The 14,478-nt window shown below is 37.2% G+C and overlaps 1 protein-coding gene across 2 annotated transcripts in view; it reads right to left on the bottom strand.

Annotated features, from left to right (window-relative positions):
- MEGF10 (multiple EGF like domains 10) overlaps positions 1–14,478 on the bottom strand; it is a 97,795-nt gene that overhangs the window by 56,716 nt on the left and 26,601 nt on the right. For both annotated transcript variants that reach the window (XM_061377409.1, XM_061377330.1), the window contains exons 3-5: positions 12,075–12,176; positions 10,559–10,659; positions 3,640–3,732 (exon numbers count right to left, since the gene is read on the bottom strand). In XM_061377409.1, coding sequence (XP_061233393.1) covers positions 3,640–3,732; positions 10,559–10,659; positions 12,075–12,176 — 296 coding nt within the window. The remainder of the gene's footprint in view (positions 1–3,639; positions 3,733–10,558; positions 10,660–12,074; positions 12,177–14,478) is intronic.

Here is a 14,478-nt window from a genome sequence, read left to right as displayed (position 1 = left end):
CACTTGTTCTACTCCCATTCCCTCAGATTATAGTCCCAATGAAACTCTATTAATCACCAACAGAATCAAAATACAAATTAAATTCCTAACATACTTGTCATAAACCAAAACCATGTCATTCCCTTTTTGCTTTACTACTCTGGCCAGCTTGGGGGGTCACAAAAGCTATGACTTTTACAGATTAGTCAGTGTAATATTGATTTTGGCCTTTTGCCTCTACTCCAGTTTATTCAGAAAGTGTCCTATTGATTTTGAAGGAATTATTTGTGGACTACTAGGCATGAGAAGAAAAACAAAGTGAATGTCCTGGTTGCTTAGTGGAGCTCATTAAGCTGCACTTGTTAGCTAGCTTGCACACACATTCAAAACTGACAATCTGATCCATATATTGTGTATTACAGCAAATATTGTTACATGAGTGCGAGTAGAAAAAAAAGCACAAAACAATCTAAAAATGTAAAATATGGTCTGGTCATCTCTTCACATCTCAACAGTCAACTATCACTATGTGTAGCAACATTTAAGGAAGACTGCTTTATACACAACCTTGTATTCACATTCTTGCAATTTCTAACAATCCAATCTGACACATGCAAGTTAAAAAATTGATATGAACAATGATCTAGTTTGAGAGGGAAAGGTTGTGTTGGCGTGTTCATTTCTCAATAAATTCTGTTTGTTTATATTTTAATTTAAAAACATACCTATCTTTACAGCTGTGTCCTTTTTATTAAATTTTGTCCTATCCCCAGCCCAGAACCAATCAACTTACACTCTTGAAGTTCACAGACACTTCTTCAAAGGGGTGCTGACAGCGTTTTAATTATGCTGATATGCTCACTGCAGCAGAGAGATTCAACACATCTTCTGTCCACTCATTTGTTGCTGACCTCGCTACTGTGTTCAGTCAATAAATCTTTATTAGAATAACTTGTTCTGTGTGACTGTCATCTCTCCCACTAGAACAGAAGTGTTCTGTATATGAGTGATGTCTCAATCCAGGTAGTATTTCTTTTGATATATGTACATTATCATAATCTCCATCACCTCCCTTTGAAATTCACTGCAAGCAAACACTGCCTTATACAGTGCATTTATCTAAAAGGAAAAGAACTTTCCTTTTAAAGAAAAAAAAAAAAATCTCACAATGGAAATGTTCCCCAAGGGGGTATTATTTCATTAGCCAAATTCCAAGATCACCACTCAGATTTTACTGACAGAAGAATACATCCAATAGTATTTTCCTCTCATGTGTGACACAAGGTTTACAGAAAGGCTGATGGAGAAGAGTTATGGGTTGAGCTAGAATTAAGCACTGAAAGAAGAAAGCCCTCCTCTTCCTAAATTGAAAACAGCCAGTAGCACAGGCTATTAGGAATGGGTAAAACTAATCACAAAAAGGAGGTAATGTTTGCTACAAAATCAAACAGGAGTCTCCTAAATAGTTTAGTCCCTGGAAAGGTTCTTAGGCAGTAACACACAGTGGTGTGCAAAGACACAGAGGAAGCTTGCTGATTCAGCTTTTACTGCACAACACCTGAATATAGTCCATGCAATCACTATGGCATTTTGGGAGAGAACACTACAGCATTTACGAAGCACTTGTCTGTAATTACCACCCAGAAAGTCACTGTCACATATAAGCTGTGGCATAGGGTTTAAAAATTTATTTTAACACTGTGAATAAATACAAGCAAGAAACAACTGATAAAACCAAGCTGGCGATTGGCAGGTGGACAAATGCTACAACAGGACTAACTTTGTCCGCAGATACTTATGGATGAAATTCCTTTGTAAGGAGAATAATCAGTCCTAATAGAGAAAGATAGTACTTTGGAAGACAAGCTTAGTTCTGCAGTTTTACAAAAAGTTTCATGCTTAGGTAGAACAGTTGCTTCCAACATGGTGGTGTCCATGAAAATAAACATATTCCTAAACTGGGAATTTGCCTAATATCTCACACTTTGAGAATAATCTCTCCCTTTCAGTCACTGTATTTTATCTGATCATCACTATCCATTAAATCCCCAAGTGTATGCCTTACAAAAATACTGGTCTGTTTTGTAATCATTGTTCTTTCCCCATTATGCAGCTAAATAGTTATATACTTAAAATGTTTATATGATAGACATTATTACAATATAGCAATTTGCATGTATTTTTCTTGTATTAATAATTTGCATATCAATAAAATTGGTATTTTTTTAAAAAGCATATCTTTATTTTAACTTATTGTACCTTTCTGTGACTAAAATTAATCCACTTGGGATCATGCAGAAAATACAGTTAAAGGCAAAACATGAATGTCTCCTATATAGGACAAGCACCAATAAAACTGAGTGTCAGAGTGCCCAAACCCTATCACTTACTGTCTTTCCAACATCATCCACTGCTCTTCAATTTGATTTGGTTTGTGCTATAGCTCTCAGACACATGCTATAGCTCTCAGACACACATGTAAGGAAGTCATGCACAGCTAGCAACAAACAGCCGCACCCAAACTCTGAAGGACAGTCTGGTGAAAGCCATGTTTTTCTTAAGTTTGTCCATACGGAATGGGATGAATTCCAAAACAAATGTCGCAGCAGCACATGCACAAAAGTATCCTCTTCCTCAGCCTACCCCCTTCCCGTAGGACTATTCTAGTGATCCGAAACAAATTTTGGCAGTTCCAGTTAGGTCTAATGTCACACAAAAGCCTTTAGAGGATTACCAGCCCCTCCAGAGATCATACTGTTTAAAGGTATGTGAACAAAGGCTCTTTCAGTTTTGGCCTGTTGTGTGCACACGCCAGAAAGTTTTTTTTGCAATTCAGGCTGCTGTTAAAAGCAATCAAAGTCAACCAGCTGAAGATGAAGCAGAGGAAAAGAGCTGGATATGCATCCAAAATGAATTATACCTGACAGGTAAGGGAAAAGGATTCTAGAAAATCCTGTGAGAGGAAGGATTATTTCCAAAGGCAGATTTAGAGGTTCCTGTCTTGCCTAAAGAGCCCTTTCAGCAAGTTTTGAACTTAAAAATCTCAACAAATAACAGTATCTCCCCATTCTATGTTGTCTAGTGATACACACTTCTTCACATTTGATTAATTGAAGAAAAGCTCAATACATAAGCTTTTTGAAAGAAAGATAACATTTTTGACAATTTCTTTGGACAATCCTGCACACTAGATTAAGATTGTTATTACAGTACTACTGCATTGCTAACTCCTTCAGTTTTATGCCTTACAAGAAAGCTGATGTTTCTTTAGAGCCGTTCAGGGAAAGAATCGCATTTAGGTATATACAAAGACTATACCACAAATGTAATCATCTTTAAATGGTTACATTTTCCCTCATGTAATTTATTATTATTTTTATTCATACACACTCTGTGTCAAATTTCACCAAATATGGTGCCTGAACAACAGATTTGCATTACCTGCATGTTTCTGAGCACAAATTAACTCGTGACATTTAGTGTTGCTGCTACAGGATAATACTGTTTACAAGTAAATGAAAAAAATCAGGTCACACAGGGGGAACCTGCCCCCTGATCAGAAAGCAGGAGCCCAAGCACAGGATCAATGCTAATCTGCCCAAAGGAGAGGCCAACACTGTGGAAAGAGGATGAGACAGGCAGAAGCAGGTGAAAACTCACCACTGGAGCAGTTGGGTCCTCCCCAGCCGGGCTCGCACTGACAGGTGTTTGGAGCAATACAACGACCGTGTACACATTTATCAGCGCAATGAGCTGTCACAGAAGGAAATAAAGAAAAGAATTAAAGAAGGACTATTAATAGGAAAAAAATATTCTAAGCTTATTACTAATCCAGACCTTTCCCGTCTCAAATATCTTTTAAAAGCGAAACAAACATTTGTGTATTAACGTTTGATGGCATATCTGCAAAATAAATTTTCTTAATACACCTGTCTGCTATTTCTCCAAAGTTTGAAGGCTCCAACTAAAACCATATTTGTGCTACTAAAATATTTTGGCATTTCATGAAGCAAAATCATCCACATTTAATGAAAAAAGAGACACAGTAGAACATAGGCTGGAAACCCATCTGAATATGATCCTGGGCACAAGGCTATAGGTTGTCCTGCCTGGGAAGCTAGGGAAGATAACTTCCAGAAGTTCTTTCCAACTGCAACTACTCCCTGATTTTCTCAAGCAAATTCTCACATTAAGAAAAAGGGGGACACTTCTGCACTCATAAAAAAAAGGGATTTTTTTGCAACAGCATGGATAAAATACAATTCACAACAGATCAGAATTTTAATATTGAAGCACAACAAAACAGTGATGTTGATTAAGGTGAGGCACAAGATATAAATCGTATGAATCACTGCAACCTTTATTCTAAGTGTTAAGCAGAGCTGGTGGGTTTTTTTGTTTGGTTTTTATTTTTGGTTTGGTTTTTGTTTTCTTTTTTGCAAGCATGTACTTCTACAGTTAAGGCTTACTTTGAAATAGAGCTTTTATCTGAAACTTTTAAGAACAATTTGAAATAGTTCTGATAGCTAGTACATCAATGTAACTATCTCAGAATACAACACACTGAAAGGAATAATCTGCAACCAGCAACAGTTCACTAGCGTCATATTCATCACAAAATATCCTTAAGCTTTCCAAAATATACACACTGTAATATTTTCCTTCTAGCTTGAACAACAATAAAACCTAAAAAATGTACACACTAGGAGAATTTTCTTTGTGCTAACACTTCCAGAGAAACTACTACAGGACCCTGATTAGTATGCCAATGAATACAAGGTGAATGATGGGAAAAAGACAAAGTTGGTGTTTACAGTAAGTTTAATGGAACTATACATAAATCAGATTGGTTCTGAACAGGTTGAAAATGCTCTACATTAATTAGGAAAAATACTTGAAAAATGTCCCATTTTTTTTCCTAATTAAACATGATATAGCACATTAGTCATTTATGTATTTTGTGCAGCCAAGAAAAAGGAAAGCCATACAGCAATCAATCACATATATTATTAAAATCTTTCATTACCTAGTATCCCAGCCACTAGTTGCAGAATTGATTTTTGTTCTCAGTTTTTATTTCTACTATTTTCCACCTATGCATTGGAATGATCTTCATTAGAAATGAACAGAGAGAATATGAATTTTTAAACGTAAGATGATACAAGAAAGCTAGTTCATTGTTCTCTATTATGAAAATAATGACTTTTAATAATACATAACAATTTTTAATTAGTCTTATAGCTAGACATGAATTACTTGTATCTTTGAAGATTCTTGCCTAGTAAGTTCTACCTTGGGAACTGAAGCTCTTGCTAAACCAAGCATGTGAAAAATCTCATCAATAAACTGTTAAGACATTCCATCACATAATCTGTGAAAAAGATGGAAAAAATATACAAAAAAAAAAAAGTTATAAGGAAATGGACCCAGTGCGAGGTACCAAAGAACATCTCCTTGCACTGCCCCTCATGACATGATGAGCGCAGAGGTCCTTCCTACAGTCCCTATGTTACAGCACATACTATGGAACTGTGCAAATAATCATCAATTCAAATAATGAAATAGGGTTGTCTTAGAACAAATGTATAACAGATGAAACTTTGGGTCAGAGTTTTCACCATGCGAAGTCATCTCACAAATCAGAGCTGTATTCTTTTCTCAGCCAGAACAGCATAAATCAACAGCAGCTGCTCTTCAGATACTGAAAAGGTATTTCAGTTTTCCGGTAGTAGAAGGTAAATCTAATACAGCTCTTCAAAAAAGGCTCTAACTACTAAGCCTCTACATAAGATATCTATAGGTAGCAATGCTGGGAGTTTTGACAGCCAAAACTCTGCTGACTTTAATGATGGAGAAATACGGGATAATGAGCACTGAAGGAAGTTGTATAATACAAATATTGCTGCTTCCAAATAAATTCAATGAAGATCAATTAAAATTTTGTACATGTGTGTATATATATGAGACACACAAATGCACTTTACAGGGTAACTGATTCATTGCAGCTGAATCATAGTTAACAACTCTAAGAGACAGCATCTGTAAAAAAAATTATTACAATGAACACAACTACACTGCACACAAACTATATTCAATCAGCTCAGAAAGACCATTAGATCTAAACTTTTTTTTTTGTTTGTTTTAAACTCATGATGACTGTACAGGGGTGGTCTTTTCCATAAAACTCTTAACAGGTATCTGTTTCTACTACGACTGTCTTCTTATCAATTGCATTAGTCAAAAGAAGAGGATGTTAAAATTTTGTATAAATTTGAACAGTTTACAGTAACACAGTTATCTTTAATTTAGAGAATAACAAACAAAACAAAAATCTTCATATGAGTGATGAAAAGGTCTGTTTGCATATTTTCCATATATACATATATATGTGTGTATATCAGCACATATATACATATTGTGTATATATGTATGTATGCATACACATATACACACACTGAATCCAAAGACAAAACACAAAAGGAATTTTAATCAAAAAGTGAAAACACAACACAAGTTTGACCCATTGGAAATTTTCAGGAACAAGTATGGAAGCCAGAGTCACAAGTCTTGTATCCTAAGTTAAATCCAAATTCATCTGTTCAGACTGGACTCCAAAAGACTAAAATTATTCCCACTTAAATTTCAGCTAGTGCTTTTCTCTGCTTGTTAGTCATTCTTTTCTCTTTGCAAATATAACATTTACAGACTCTAGCAACATGAGACTGGCACATTCTCACAATTCTTTATGCAGTGACAACTAATTCTCTTCCCACTATAGGCGGTGAAGTGGCACTGCCACTAGTAAGTACTACCTCTAGCGAAACAGTGAATGGTGAGTATTCACACTGTAGATTTCTGTTATTTTAAAAAGGAAGTCATAAGATTTCAGTGAACTGTTACGTCATATCAAAATCATCTACCAGTAGAATTTTCTAATTGAGCTTTCTGAATTGAGAAGTCAAATAAAGGAACAAACAAATGAAACACCAACACCACCATAAATATTTTAGCCTTTTAGAAGCATCCTACGTCTTCCACTAAGAAAATAATAATCAAAACTCCACAGAAAATAAAATTACCCTAATGGCAATGCTGTGGACATAGTGGAGCAATAGCAGCATAAATGAAGATACTTGCAACACTTCAGATGGCTTTGATTCTCTTCTCTTTTTGTGTATAAGAAAGGGGGAAGGTGAATATGTGTTTTTCAGTGCGGGTGCCCTTTTCTTGCAGAAAAAGATAATTGTGTTGGCTTTCTGCCATTAATATTTCTGCTATGATGACATAGAAAAAGAATCCTCCCCATATACTATCTCTTACCATTTGACTTCACCTGTCAGCATCACACTTGCTTTCAAAGTTCAACAGGATGACTAGTAATAATACTAGCAAATACACAGCAAATGCACGCATCATCTATTATGTACAAGTTCACTACAAAGAAAGCTGGTTGAAACAATGGAAAGCATGAAATATTTGCTGCCTTCCACTAACTACTGAGGCTCCTTCTCTGCCTTGAATCTTCAGTTGTACCTGAAGATCATGAGCACTGAAGGTCTCTCAATGCCTTCCAGGATCAACTGTTACAGCACCAAATAAATGTAAAGTTAGCTCCACTGAAGGATCTTTACTTCTAATGTAATTTGAAGTCTGAGGCATTCCAAAATTGTTTCCAAATTCAGAGCAGGTTATGTCCTGAATATCAGCATTTGGCATCTTTTATGAAATAAAAATTAAAAATTGCTCTCATGAGACCCCACTTGGAGTATTGTATACAGTTTTGGTGTCCTCAACATAAAATGGACATGGAGCTATTAGAGCAAGCCCAGAAGAGGGTCATGAGGATGCTGAAGCACTGGAACACCCCCAGTATGAAGACAGGCTGAGAAAGTTGAGGCTGTGCAGCCTGGGGAGGAGAAGGTTGTGTGGAGACCTCATAGCAGCCTTCCAGTATCTGAAGGGGGCCTGTAAGGGTGCTGGGGAAGGACTCTTCATTAGGGACTGTAGTGATAGGACAAGGGGTAATGGGTTAAAACTTAAACATGGGAAGTTTAGGTTACATATAAGGAGGAAGTTCTTTACTGTTAGGGTGGTGAGGCACTGGAATGGGTTGCCCAGGGAAGTTGTGAATGCTCCATCCCTGGTGGTGTTCAAGGCCAGGTCGGACAGAGTCTTAGGTGAGATAGTTTAGTGTGAGATGTCCCTGCCCATGGCAGGGAGTTGGAACTAGATGATTTTAAGGTCCTTTCCAACCCTAACTATTCTATGATTCTATGATTACTACAACCAATGTGATCTGAATTTACTGTTTTCAGTAGTACTAAGTTAATACAGAATTAATTTACTACATATACTATAGCTATGCAAAAGTCACATGAGTCTCATCATTATACTTCTCAGACGATCAAAGTATTAGATACTTCAAAAAGAATACTCCTTAATTAAAAATTAAATATGATCATTCAAATGCTGTACAATAACAAAATGTAGTTAGAAAATAATTATTGTAAATCTAATATATACACATTAAAAACAAAAAGGTTTTAAAAATTGCCAATATGATCTCAGATAGATGCATTTTTAATATATTTTTAAATATTTTTAAAAATATCATTTTGATCCTGCTTTTCCATGTGCAGAAAACAGCTTAAATCAAAAATCTTACTGTTGCATTTTTAAATTCCAGGAAGTGCTGTAAAGCAAAACTTTAAATGGGAATAATGTGATGTGTTATGACATTCACAGGTTACAATTGCCAGGGGTACAAATATATCCTGTTGGTTACTTCCAGTATGCACCTCACAACAAGCAGAAAGGTGTAAATTAAGGAACTATTTTTTATTTGTATTGAATAAATATATTTAATGTACATACTGATATTGATTTTCAGACATATATTGGTAAAAAACAAAGACTTATCCACTGCACTGCTGTCTGCTAAACTGTGCAAAATCCAGTGGCAATGACAAATCTCGTTATCTGCTATTACACAGAATGTTTTCCTGGACAAGTTTTGCCACACTTTGAATGCCGTGTTTCACCACTGTCATCATAAGGCAGACAATAACACAATGAATGTATCTCCATATTTCTCAATCTCAACTGAGAAAAAAAAAAAAACAGGTGAAGCAGTGTACCATAGAGAGTTACGCAGAGTCAGTCTTTCACATGTGCCTCGGTCTAGGTCCTGCTGCAGAGGGAGTCTGCCAGCAGGACCCTACACAGACCAGCCAAGCCAGGGTTTGACTCAGACATGACACAGAGCTTCAAATGCAAGGAGCTGGAGCAGCCACCAAAAGAGCTCACACGTGGTAGCTTTCCCAATAAACTGGGGGCTTCCCTTTTTTTCTCCTGGCAAGTCTTGCCAGCTGGTTGCTCTTCCAGAATCCAGGCAGCAAGCCCAAGGGCAGCCCCTGCAGTCCAGAGGCTCCAGCCCCTTTCTGGTCTGCTCTTAGAGAGACCCACATCTCAGTCCCTCTGACATTATTCATTAATGTTTCTCAGGCTTTTTGAATCTCTTTACTAGAAAAGCTGAAGCCAAGGAAAGGATACAGTATTTTTTTCATTATAATGCACGCCTTTTCTCTAAAATTAATGAAATTATATGTACAGGTCAACATCACAAATGACGTTACAAAAAAAAAAGTTTGCCCCGATGAGCCCATTTCTAAAAGGAGATGAAAAGATAAAGAGATTTCGTTCCCTGGCTTCTGGAAAACTTACCATGGCAGTCCATGCTGCACATTCGCAGGGACAAATAATTCAAAATACTATTAAATCATTTTCATATGTAGCCCTATACATTTGCCTACCTCCAAAGATGTGCTGTCCTTCTGAACTGCATGCCTATCACAAGCTCCCTGCCTTCAGTCCTGCTTACATGAGCATGTAGCTACCCAATCTGCTGTATGACTTTGAACAGCCCTACGTTAAACTAGTAATCATACACTTCCAGGGCTCTGGGTTCTATGATTCTATGACTAACACCTGCTCTGTTTTCATTCTGCCTTTTTTACTATGCTTTGAGCTAATACCATTTTAAGAATCAGACCTTCCTAGGTCTTTACAAGGCTGCACAAGAGAAAGAGCTGAGCACAAGCCACCACCAGGCTCCCGACACAGCTTTTCCCCCTTTAGACTTCAGAAGATACGGAGTAAGGGATATGTCACATGAAAAAGAGGTGCTACCACCTTTAAACAGTTGTTACAGATCTCTGTATCTGCAAGACAGATCAAGCACAGGGATCAACCAGAGCCCGCACTAAGGACAAAACCTTGTATTTCCCTTCTGGTTTTGAACCTTGCATTTATTTACCATGTTGGAAAACGTACTGACACTTGTGCTGTGCATTTTCCACGTGATCATTACTTAGAATCACATCAAGTCTGGTTACTTAGACATCCAATTATCCTGTCATTTGCATATGTGCAACATCAATTGACTTCGAGAGCTGCACATGCGCCACTGAGGAATAACTGAGCCCCTACAATAGCTTCCACAAGTCACGCATCAAAAGAGAGTCAAACCAGCACTGTGATAAATGTATGGAATTTCAAAACAACTAGAAGCTAAACTTACGGACACACATTTCCTTGCTTTCATAAAATCCAGGGCAGCACTGGGATTTACGCCTATACATCGTTTTTTCACCATGTCTGTAGGCAGTACGGTAACTGATCCTAGAGAAAAGAATGACTGGTTGTTACATACAATTCAAGGTTCAGAAACAAAATAATATATATTCTTATATATTTTAAAAAACATTCTGGTATCAGTAAGAGGAGAGAAAAAAAGGTTGAAGGAGACCTTGATTTATCTGTTTCTGGGCTCAAGAGTCCTAGTGGTTCCACAACAAGCCTTATGTCTGTGGGTGGCCAGACAACAGGGAAAACAGTTAAGGATTTTGACTACTTAACTAATATGCAAACCAGAGCATCAGTGCCTTTGCTATTAGCATTCTCTATGAAAGCTAAAAGCTGACAATACAAATCAGTTTTCTAGATCATTACAGGTTTTAGTTTCCAAGGGAAAAAAATCTTGGGATCATCCTTCCAAGGGTGAGTCAGGTTTTCTAGAAGAATAGATGTCATGAGAACAGTCCTTTTTAAGGCAAGAAACACGAGGGCTGAAGGATAGCATGGGCCCCCTGGGCAGCTGGCAGCACAGCATGCCTCTGGCCATGAGGATGACTGTGTTTTGTCAAATGCAGCCCTGCAAGGCTATGGTGAGCAGTACACAGGTATCAGCACATAAACCCATAATGAACTGCAGAAAATACAGCTTCCTTCTGACATGAGCAAGTAGTATTTATCAGAAGTGGTGTCTCTCACCATTCTCTCCTCTCTGTTCCTCACTGTGTCCATAAATCTCCAATCCTGTGTCTTCTGGCTGCTGACTACATACTCCACCAATGAGTAAACGCATCTCCACAACATCTGAGACAGTCTGAACTCCCAGTAAAGAACAACTTGTATATAAATGTCATAGGTAAAAAAAAAAAAAATAAAAAAATCTCTCTCTGAATGCAGTATCTGCTTTTTACGTACTATCTGTACTGATCTGTCTCCTCCAGCTGTTGTGCTCCAGGGAGCCTTTCCCACTGCTGACAGTTAATACTTATAAGGACATTCTCTGGAGAAAATGTTTTTATAGCTGTCACCAGTTTTTAATCATTTGCCCCTCTCTTACTTTCTGCAAGCACAAGGAGTTCTCTTTAACAAATATTTTATTTTCCTGTCAAGTAGCATACACTTGCCCCAGAACATAAGGTTGCAGGCAGCAAAAGGTCTCACATGGTATTTCTCTACAAATACACCTCACAGGGTCTGAGGAATTTAATTTTGTACATTGCATGCTTTTTCTCAAACTGTCTGTTTTCTGTTAGCACTCCATGGGATGTTACTCCCTAATCTGCTGATAAAACATATGTGATGCTGCTTGGACAAGTGTCTTCCAGTTGGCACAGACTGTAGCAGTTAGACAGACTAGTCACTAGCGCTAAAATAGCCTATGTCTGCTTGAGTCTGCCAGATGCAAAATCTTTACAAATATCTATAAGATCAGCAGTTGGACAATACCAACAGCTATACATCACCTGTGTCGTGTGCACTTAAACCAGTTTAGGATGTCAGTACAGCTGGTGTAGTAAATTTGATCAAAAGGATGCGGATATGACTCTTGCACTGTAACTGAGTAACTGGGGAGAGAAAGAGAGCAAGCACAGATTATGAAGCAAGTCTGATTTAAGTGTCTTTTACAGAGTAAAAGTACACAAAGGAATAAATATAACAAAATATTACAATAAGAGTAACAAAAACTCACAGAAAATTCAAGTAAAACACAAACCAGCTAACTTTATAATACAGAAGATATCAATTAAAAGGTTTTTCTTCCATGAAGCGAAGAAACAAGTTTTTGCAGGGAGCCGTCATGTCTCTACTGTGTAATACATTTGATAAAATTATATTACAAAGCATCTAAAGAAAAGTAATGTAAGCCTAAATCTAAAAAGCCCAAACCACCAGTCTCTCAAATGAGCAGCAGATTGAAGTAGCATGGAGTACATCTTCTCCTGCGGCAATAAACTCTTACTAATATCACTGGGTATCTGGAAAACTAGTTAAGAGCCAGAAAATAAGAATTCTCCTATTATACAACATACATATATGTTGTTATTATCATAAAAACTATTATTTTCTGACAAATTATAAGCATAGTGCCCTAGAAATGAAGCCACACTCTGAACTCCAGAGCCTCCAAAGTTGTCAGTGCAGGCAGAGGAACACAGCCCTGTTGCAAAAGGGAAAAATACTGAATCATCCTAGAAAACTTTTCAGCACACTGATTGTGCTGGCAATCAGTCAGTTCTTGATTGCACAAGAGGGTTAGAAAATAGAGGAATGCATAGCAAGTTCCTGCTGTAGGACTAATTCCCAGGACCAGCCAAAATACTAACTATGTAGCCCATCTGGCTTTCACTCACACCCTCTTTGACCTCTTATCACCTTTTGTGAGCTAACAGCCACAATCTCCTCTTCCTCCTGTCATCACCTACACTGAGTGAAAACACATCTAGACCCACTTACTCTGGAACTTACTGGAACTTACTCTGTTTTCCCTATGTGCAACGGAAGGCAGCAATGCTAATCCATCCAGCTGTCCCACCTAGTCTGACAAAACACTGATGGGGTGCCGATGCCTGCCTGAGGCTCTGTGCTCTCTGTTTGAGGCAGGGCACAATCTCCCCCTTCTTGCTGTGATCATGGTCCATTTGTAAAAAACAATTTATTACTGGCTGGGGTAGATTTATTTGAAGCATACAGCACTGCCAGTGACAGCAGCAGTAAATAGCTTGTAGCTGGGGTATACTTTCATACTTAGGTACGAAATATGTATACTTTCATACTTTTTTATGTATACTTTCATACTTATGTACCTTTGTCACTTGTTCTGAGCTACAGCATGATTGTTTCAGTAAGTTTACTTGGAGTTCCTCCCTATTCCTGAGAATCAGCAGAAGTAAAAAGTTCATGCAATAAAATGGGCCAGGTATATTTCACTTTCTGTACATCTTGATGTTTTAAAATACATCATGCAATGTAAATAGTTATATTTGGGGCTTTTCCCCCATTTTGCTTTTGCTACCTTATAGCTTCCCTCAAAACTGCTTTTATCACTAAAAGCAGTAAACAAAGCCTATAGGGGTGAATACTGCAAGCAACTGCTTGTATGGTTTGTATGATAACTACTTCACATACACATTGTTGTATAAACCAGATTGTACACAACAGTAGGGGCAGAGACTCCTAATGCTTCACATGAATCTCAAATAAATTCCTGCAGATTTGTGTGTGTGTGTCTGGAAAGACTTTATTAAAAAGTAAATACAGTTTTCCATTTTCTTTGTAAAGACTCAGCCATAACAATTGAAAACAAATGTACAGTGTTTTTGCAACACTCCCAGCGATTAAACCCAAAATACAGTTTACCGTAAATGCAGGAAATACTGATGTCCTCAAGTGAACAGTTAGACTGTCTCAAGGGCTAGCTGATCAATCATAATAATAATAATAATAATGAATAATAATAATAATAATAAGGCTTGACTTGACTGCTATAACCTTTACACAAGAAAAGAAATACAGCAAATGCTTGTAGCTCAACCTCTCCTACCCATTGTGGTGTGCAATTCATGTGAAACTAGGTGAAAGAATGGGCCAACTAAATTGATTCATTTCTTTCTGTGTGTCAAAAACCTCTGAACATTAAAAATAAAAATAAAATAAAATAAAAAATAACCCAAACACAGACCAGATCTTAATTCAGACTCTGTGAATGAGAAATTGAGTTAGAAAAAATCAACATAATCAGATTTTGGCCAAACTCCAATATGGTTAATTATCTTTTTGCATATGTAAAAGCTTCTTTTCACTTAAATTGAAAAATCTATTTTTATTCACTTCTTGTACCCAGGTGGTTGTGTAACACTGCTGGTGCCA

This window comes from Neopsephotus bourkii, unplaced genomic scaffold, assembly GCF_033783945.1.
Source record: "Neopsephotus bourkii isolate Nb327-2 ecotype Australia unplaced genomic scaffold, CSIRO-AGI_Nbou_v1 NB_30, whole genome shotgun sequence".
Taxonomy (NCBI): domain Eukaryota; kingdom Metazoa; phylum Chordata; class Aves; order Psittaciformes; family Psittacidae; genus Neopsephotus; species Neopsephotus bourkii.
The sequence above is the reverse complement of the archived record's forward strand: the minus strand, read 5'-3'. Positions and strand labels throughout refer to the sequence as shown.